The 9,317-nt window shown below is 35.8% G+C and overlaps 1 protein-coding gene across 2 annotated transcripts in view; it reads left to right on the top strand.

Moving 5' to 3' along the window:
• The first annotated feature begins 650 nt into the window (after positions 1–650).
• LOC106476380 overlaps positions 651–9,317 on the top strand; it is a 16,173-nt gene continuing 7,506 nt past the window's right edge. Inside the window, exons 1-2 of one of the 2 annotated variants that reach the window (XM_022380267.1) lie at positions 651–792; positions 2,463–2,577. In XM_022380267.1, the coding sequence (XP_022235975.1) occupies positions 722–792; positions 2,463–2,577 (186 nt within the window). In that variant the 5' untranslated portion in view covers positions 651–721. Of the gene's footprint in view, positions 793–902; positions 934–2,462; positions 2,578–9,317 lie in introns of those variants that run through there. The other variant, XM_013937041.2, reaches the window with a different exon arrangement.

Here is a 9,317-nt window from a genome sequence, read left to right as displayed (position 1 = left end):
TTTGATACCGTTTCTGTAAAGGTTCCACTGTTCGGTATGTTCTGTAATGTTCTTAACTCTATTTGATACCGTTTCTGTAAAGGTTCCACTGTTCAGCATGTTCTGTAATGTTCTTAACTCTATTTGATACCGTTTCTGTAAAGGTTCCACTGTTCAGCATGTTCTGTAATGTTCTTAACTTGGAACCTTTACAGAAACGGTATCAAATAGCTGTTCAGCATGTTCTGTAATGAATTCTTAAGCCCTAGTTCTCACTCATGATTTTAAAATGTAACGTTGCATAATGAATTTTTAGACTAAGAAGTAAAAAATTAACTATTCCTCTTTTGCAATGTCGAGGTTTTTACATGAACAAACCAATATCGAGGTGCTATGTATGAACATTTCAGTATTAAAATATATTTATATGAAATACTTCACCACTAAGGTAATTAACACCACCATTTCAGCGTTGTCTCAATAAAAATTAACAATTTGATATTTTATCATGAAGGTTTTTACAATAACATTTCTATAAAAGAAAAATATTGAGGAAAATTACAAAAATATATGTCATTGTGAAAACCTTATTATTGCGCTATAAAAGCCATAAAAATCAAAAGTAATTTTAGAATATTTTCTAAATTTATGTTTTTTTACTTCTTAGGGTCCGTCGTCGTTGTTGCTCCACAATCTGGAGAAAGAAAAGGAGCTGCTACGTATCTTCCTGAGAGTCTCTCAAATGGAAAATATTCTTCTTCGTCGAATGAACCTGTCTTCTTTCCTCATGGTTCCAGTTCAAAGAGTTACCAAGTATGTTTGTCTTCTTTCCTCATGGTCTCTCTTCAAAGTGTCACCAAGTATGTTTGTCTTCTTTCCTCATGATCCTTGTCCAAAGAGTTACCAAGTATGTTTGTCTTCTTTCCTCATGGTTCCAGTTCAAAGAGTTACCAAGTATGTTTGTCTTCTTTCCTCATGGTCTCTCTTCAAAGTGTGACCAAGTATGTTTGTCTTCTTTTTTTCATGGTCCCTCTCCAAAGAGTTACCAAGTATGTTTGTCTTCTTTCCTCGTGGCTCCTCTCCAAAGTGTTACCAAGTATGTTTGTATTCTTTCCTCATGGCTCAACTCCAAAGTGTTACCAAGTATCTTTGTCTTCTTTCCTCATGGTCCCTGTCCAAAGAGTTACCAAGTATGTTTGTCTTCTTTCCTCATAGTCCCTCTTCAAAGTGTCACCAAGTATGTTTGTCTTCTTTCCTTATGGTCCCTCTTCAAAGTGTTACCAAGTTATGCTTGTCTTCTTTCCTCATGGTCCCTCTCCAAAGTGTTACCAAGTTATGTTTGTCTTCTTTCCTCATAATCCCTCTCCAAAGAGTCACCAAGTATGTTTGTCTTTTTTCCTCATAGTCCCTCTTCAAAGAGTTACCAAGTATGTTTGTTTCACCCATGATGAATTTTGAGGCTTCATGTTATTTAACCATTATAAGGTTTTATATCATACTTTTGTGAACGTTTCAGGGAAACGTTTTGGTGGGCTAATTCCCAAACAAAACTTTCCAATTTTTGAATTCTGAATAAAATAATTTAACTTTCGATATGTGGAATCTGAATTGCCCACCAACACGGTCGAATTCGTACCACAGCGTTTTCTAAATTATTGGGCGAGCGATTAGGGTGGAGTCAATAATGCAACATTAAGCGTTTTAATATATTTTTCTTTAAAGAAAAATAATAGTGATTACTATAACACATATAACACATTTTAATGTGTATCACCTCAAATACTCGGAGCCACAGTTTGTATTCAGTGTTTAATGAAACGTTTTTTTCGTCACAACTGACGAAGAACTATGTTTATTATTTCAACAACTTTTTATTTTAGTTTTCTGAGCAGAACATTCCAGCACACTTGAGAACAAATAACTTTACGTGTTTATTATTTAAGAGACGTTTTATTTTGAGAACAAATTGTGAAATGGTTCTTAGGATACGAGGCAATGAGATGAGTGTGTCTTAAATAAATAAATTTAGACATCTAACGATTTAAGTTCATTTGCTCACAAGATGGCGAGAAGAGTATTCTAGAAGCTGGTTGAAAAATGTAAAGAAATTATTGTTCGTGTGAAGAAGTAACCTTAGAATAGTTTGGGAAAATATTGTTGATTTAAAAATACTGTCGTTTTTCTCGTAACAGCCGCCATATTTCCGAATATTGTTACAAGTGAATGACGTAAGCCAGATTGTTGTTTGCGTCATTTTCCACAAATGTTTCGTGGATAGTTACAAAACGTATTACAAGACACTCAATTCATTCTTTTGTAGTGTTTGCGAGAAACGGTTTCGTAACATAATAGTAATAAAACAAGTACATGTTTGTGGTGGCAATACAGCATTTAAATTGTTTTCCTTATTTCATTAACTCTTGTCATTTGAAAGGTAAATGGTAGCAGTGTGACCTAATATCTATTTATTCTGTGAAATGAAGATATCCGTTGCTCCTAACCCGCCTTTATAAAGTGACGCCATTTCATCATCGAGACAAGGAGACAATAAAAGAAGCCAAACAGAAAGTGGAACTACACTTGGAACATATCAACCAGGTAAATTAGTAATTAGTCTCTTACTACACTTGGAACATATGAACCAGGTAAATTAATAATTAGTATCTTACTACTCTTGGAACACGTGTATGATATTAGAAGTGTATATTTTACACGTGTATGTTATTAGAAGTGTATATTTTACACGTGTATGATATTAGAAGTGTATATTTTACACGTGTATGATATTAGAAGTGTATATTTTACACATGTATGATATTAGAAGTGTATATTTTACACGTTTAGAATTAAGTGCTCTCAAGATGACATGTCCGTGTCCATAATACACGGACAATAGGGTGTGACCTAACCAGTTGCTTAAGTTGCTTTCAATCTTTCCAACAGCTCCCAAGTTATTTAATAACGAAATGTACGCCTGATCGTGACAGGGTTTTTAACAGTGGTATTTGTGGTAAATATCTCGGTATTAGAGTGTTTACACGTACATTTCTATGGTAAGATGTCTACGTGAGTAGCCTAATATCGAGGTATTTACATGAACATTTCTACAGTAAGATGTCTACGTCAGTAGCCTAATATCTCGGTATTAGAGTGTCTTCACGAACATTTCTATAGTAAGATGTCTACGTGAGTAGCCAAATATAGAGGTATTACATGAAATTTTCTACAGTAAGATGTCTACGTGAGTAGCCTAATATCGAGGTATTACATGAACATTTCTACAGTAAGATGTCTACGTGAGTAGCCTAATATCGAGGTATTACATGAACATTTCTACAGTAAGATGTCTACGTGAGTAGCCTAATATCGAGGTATTACAGAACATTTCTACAGTAAGATGTCTACGTGAGTAGCCTAATATCGAGGTATTACATGAACATTTCTACAGTAAGATGTCTACGTGAGTAGCCTAATATCGAGGTATTACAAGAACATTTCTATAGTAAGATGTCTACGTGAGTAGCCTAATATCGAGTATTACATGAACATTTCTAGAGTAAGATGTTTACGTGAGTAGCCTAATATCGAGGTATTTACATGAACATTTCTACAGTAAGATGTCTACGTGAGTAGCCTAATATCCAGGTATTACATGAATATTTCTACAGTAAGATGTCTACGTGAGTAGCCTAATATCGAGGTATCTACATGAACATTTCTATAGTAAGATGTCTACGTGAGTAGCCTAATATCGAGGTATTACATGAATATTTCTACAGTAAGATGTCTACGTGAGTAGCCTAATATGGAAGTATTACATGAACATTTCTACAGTAAGATGTCTACGTCAGTAGCCTAATATCCAGGTATTACACGAACATTTCTACAGTAAGATGTCTACGTGAGTAGCCTAATATCGAGGTATTTACATGAACATTTCTACAGTAAGATGTCTACGTGAGTAGCCTAATATCGAGGTATTTACATGAACATTTCTACAGTAAGATGTCTACGTGTGTAGCCTAATATCGAGGTATTACACGAACATTTCTACAGTAAGATGTCTACGTGAGTAGCCTAATATCGAGGTATTACATGAACATTTCTACAGTAAGATGTTTACTTCACTATCGAGGTGTTTTTATTAGAATTTCAGTATTAAAGTGTGTTGAGATGACGATTTTATAAAGTAACTCACATTAGAACAACCCCGTTGTCTCAGTAACCGTCTAAATATTTCACATGTGAAGCTGTTTACAAAAACATTTCAGTCAGAAGGTATTTAGCCGCGAGGCATAGCGGGAAAAAATTACAAAAATATATCAAGCTGTAAAAAACGTATTTGAGTAAAAAAATGATGATACGCTGTGCTACTGAGGTGTGAGTATATGCAAATCAGCGAGTCACCTAACAACCAACACCGATATCGTGCATTTTGACATTGTTTGGGGTTTCGTAGGCAATGTCCGAATAGTTACCCGCTTAGCCACTAGGGGGGCGAGTTAGTGCTACAAAATTATTCATAAATTTCTCTTTCGGACATTTAACTTTCACGAGAAATAGACGTTCATTTTGGATGTAGCTAGAACGATAAACAACACGGACGTTTGTTACATCTTGCGGAAGTGTACATCCATCTCTTGCATTAGGACATCTTCTGAACCATTCACGCCCACTCTGTAAGACTCGCTCTAAAGGAGCTCGATGGTTTAGGTTTTGTTTTAATGGTGTTGGATCAAATATGAAACGTGCCAGCTTGAATGTTGGTTTCGAAACAGATGTTTACCCAATAAAATATAGCATGTTTCAAATATCACTGTTTTTTTTTCTTGTAGTAAGTTGGTAAACTGATGTACAGGGCAAATATTTAGTTTGGTGAATAAGATATAAGGCTTAGTGATGAGCCCGAGGACGTATAACGCTAAAATTCGAGTTTTGATACCTGCAGTGTGTACAGCACAGATAGCACCCCCCTTGTGTAACATTGTGCTTAACAACTAACTAACAAAATACAAATATGTGTATCTTTGTGGGAATAATTTACTCTGTAATGGTGTTACTTTTAACATTGAGTAAATAGTGATAATAAAACATTAGTAGTGATGTATCTTGATGGCGGTAAAATAACGCAAAAAATCGGGTTTCGAAACTCTTGAGGCAAAACACAGATAGCCCATTGTGTAGCACAGCGCTTAACAACAAACCAATCGAAGCTGCTTCAAATTATGTTGTTGTTTGTGTGTGTGTGTGTGTGGTATTATCGCATTTTATTTTTGTAATTATTATCGCCAACGTCTAAATTACTGAATATGACGTTTTTCATGTTTTTATGTGTGTGATCTTGAAATGACGTCGTATTTTACCTGCGTTATAAGAAGTTTTGTTTACGTAAAGTGACGCGTTTCAGGAGCCGATTGAGACTAAGCCTAGCAATCAGTACCAGCAGTTTCTCGGTGAGAGTTCGCGCTGGTTGACCTTTAGAGTACATAACTATACACGAGTCTCCTTTGGCGTTCTAATCCGTGAAGAAGAGAAATTTCGAATGGTAAATTACCAGCAGTAAGGCTTAATCGGGTCTTTGATCCCAGAAATGTTTACTTGTTTCAGGAGACTCCTGTCGACGTTATTATCTGCTATATTATAGGTGGCATTGTGTTCTTCCATTGATTTTAGGCCCGGCATGGCCAGGGGGATAAGGCGCTCGACTCGCAATCTGAGGGTCGCGGGTTCGAATCCCCGTCCCACCAAACATACTCGCCCTTTCAGCCGTGGGGACGTTATAATGTGACGGTCAATCCCACTATTCGTTGGTAAAATAGTAGCCCAAGAGTTGGCGGTGGGTGATGGTGACTAGTTGCCTTCCCTCTAGTCTTACACTGCTAAATTAGGGACGGCTAGCGCAGATAGCCCTCGCGTAGCTTTGCGCGAAATTAAAAAACAAACAAACCATTGATTTCAAGTACTTGTACTTAAGCCAAATTATCTACGAAGATTTACAAAAAGCTGACGTAAGTTTAAATACCAGAATGAATTTCTACAGACTAATTTTAACTTCATTTTCACGCGAGAAGTTCTATTGTAGTATTATCATTAATAACATAATTAATAATACGTTAATTATAAGTAGTAGAATATGCGCTTTTTTCGGATTTACTTTTGAGTTTGTTGTAAAAGAAATAATTATATATATATATTTAAATATAATATTACTTAGTAAAATTATTTTTTGAAAGCACGGGAATTTGAAGTTGAGCTTGATAAGATTCTCGAATATTAATTTTAAGAAGTTTACTCGTGTCTTGTCCTATCAGTAAATTGTAATTATTTTCAAAAATGCCTGTATTTCTACTACTAAAGATATTTCCCATTGAACTATTAACCAGACAAAAGGCACCCATTTAATAGCACCCTACCATCGCTCTTATAACACAGTCGCAGCTTAAATGGGGAGGGGGATATTTTGTGATATTGCACGGATTCAAACCCGGGCTCGCCAGCGCCGAAATCTAGAGCGCTACAATAGGGCCAACCGGTGGCCTCCTTCCTAAAATGACATGTTACCACATTTCGTAGGCTTAAGACGTTTTACATCACGATGGAAGCTAGTTCGATATCATTAAAGAGCGTGATAAGCAACGTTTGATAAATAAACATTTTTAAACCTGCTTTGTCATCGTGGGGTAACATTTCTTACCCCCACCCCCGCTCTGTTTCACATCGTCAGTTACAGGTGCAGTAATTAGTCCTAGCGTATGTGTGTTAATACCAACTGTTCACTTTACTCCAAAGCCATATCTCAATACAATGTAACTCTAGTTATTCTAGAAAGGAAACGTGCATGACTCAGACATAAAAAGTAGTTCCTGGTATTCAAATCAGAATCGTTTAAAACACATACTCGTTATTCTTGTTAAAAGTCAGGATTAAGTCGCGTATAACAAACACGTATTAAAGAGAACATTCTAACAAATAGGTTTCCGTTACTAAGGACAACGTTGTAACAAACATGTTCTTGTTATTAAAGCAACATTCTAAGAAACACGTTTCCGTTATTAAAGACAACGTTGTAACAAACACGTTTCCGTTATTAAAGACAACGTTATAACAAACACGTTTCCGTTATTAAAGACAACGTTATAACAAACACGTTTCCGTTATTAAAGACAACGTTGTAACAAACACGTTTCCGTTATTAAAGACAACGTTATAACAAACACGTTTCCGTTATTAAAGACAACGTTGTAACAAACACGTTTCCGTTATTAAAGACAACGTTGTAACAAACATTATATGTCAGGTTAATTATGAGTTAGGCTACACCATTATATGTCAGGTTAATTATGAGTTAGGCTACGCCACTTGATGTCAGGTTAATTATGAGTTAGGCTACACCACTAGTTGTTAGGTTAATTATGAGTTAGGCTACACCAATAGTTGTTAGGTTAATTATTAGTTAGGCTACACTACTGGATGTCAAGATAATTATTAATTAGGTTACACCGCTAAATGTCAGATTAATTATGAGTTAGGTTACAACCCTGGATTTCAGGGTAATTTTGAGTTAGGTTACACTACTGGATGTCAGGATAATTATTAGTTAGACTACACCGATAGATGTTAAGTTAATTATGAGTTAAGCTACGCCATTAGATGTCAGGTTAATTATGAGTTAGGATACACCATTAGATGTTAGGTTAATTATGAGTTAAGCTACATTGCTGGATGTCAGGTTAATTGTGAGTTAGGCTACACCACTAAATGTTAGGTTAATTATGAGTTAGGCTACATTGCTGGATGTCAAGTTAATTATTTGTTATGCTACACCATTTGATGTCAGGTTAGTTATTAGTTAGGCTACACTGATAGATTTTAAGTTAGTTATGAGTTAGGCTACACCATTAGATGCCAGGTTAATTATGAGTTAGGCTACAACCCTGGATTTCAGGTTAATTGTGAGTTAGGCTACACCACTGGATCTTAGGTTATTTATGAGTTAGGATACACCATTAGATGTTAGGTTAATTATGAGTTAGGCTACGTTGCTGGATGTCAGGTTAATTATGAGTTAGGCTACACCACTAAATGTTAGGTTAATTATGAGTTAGGCTACAACCCTGGATTTCAGGTTAATTGTGAGTTAGGCTACACCACTGGATCTTAGGTTATTTATGAGTTAGGATACACCATTAGATGTTAGGTTAATTATGAGTTAAGCTACATTGCTGGATGTCAGGTTAATTGTGAGTTAGGCTACACCACTAAATGTTAGGTTAATTATGAGTTAGGCTACATTGCTGGATGTTAGGTTAATTATGAATTAGGCTACACCACTAAATGTTAGGTTAGTTATGAGTTAAACACAAACAATACATCTGTGATATTTTTTTAAAGGAAATAAAGCTAGATAGAGTAAGATTCATCCTGTTTAGTTTTGTTAATTACAGGTGCCGAGCGTGGCCTTGTGCCATGACTTTGGGTTTGTGGGAATGCTATAAAAATCACGGTAAAATCTCACTTTCGATCAGACAAGAGTAGCCCAAGGGTTGGCGGTGGGTCCTTTTTGACTAGCTGTCTTCTCTCCAGGATATCAATTTAAAATTGGGGAACAGCTATGCCGTTGCGTAGCTTTGCTCAAAAATTTTAAACTTGAATACCTTATTTACATGTGTTGATAAATTAAGGCAATAATAACTGTTAGAAACATTTCTCTCAAAAACCCAGGGCTAGAATTCTAACATTGGACACAATGATGTTTGTAGGTGATTCAACACAAAGGAATTACGCTGTGTATTTTTTCTGCTCGTCGACTTAAATGTTTTCTAATAGGAGAAACGTAGAAGCTGGAATAGATCGGAATTAGGAGGTGTAAGGTGTAGGCTTAATTATATACTTGTGTAACTGTAAAATAACGATTTAAAAAACGGTCTGATAGCTGATCAGCGACAGCTCTTACTAGAAAAATCCCAGATAACATCTGACATGCAAGCGTTGCTCAGCCTTCACAAGGAAACCTTGGCGGAACCAGGAGAAGGCTGTTTACAATCCCCCTACCAGAATATAAGGTCACACTTTTTATTCGTTGGCAGTTTTTTTTGTTTTCGTTTTTGCTTTATACAAGCGCTGGCTATGAAATGTCCAAAGTCTGTGGAATATATTCTGTAGCTATGAACTGTCCAAAGTATGTGGAACATATTATGTACCTTTGAACTGTCCAAAGTCTGTGGAACATATTATGTACCTATGAACTGTCCAAAGTATGTGGAACATATTATGTACCTATGAACTGTCCAAAGTATGTGGAACATATTATGTACCTATGAACTGTCCAAAGTCTGTGG

Source organism: Limulus polyphemus, unplaced genomic scaffold (genome assembly GCF_000517525.1).
Source record: "Limulus polyphemus unplaced genomic scaffold, Limulus_polyphemus-2.1.2 Scaffold10427, whole genome shotgun sequence".
NCBI lineage: Eukaryota > Metazoa > Arthropoda > Merostomata > Xiphosura > Limulidae > Limulus > Limulus polyphemus.
This window is presented reverse-complemented; position numbering and strand designations above follow the sequence as displayed.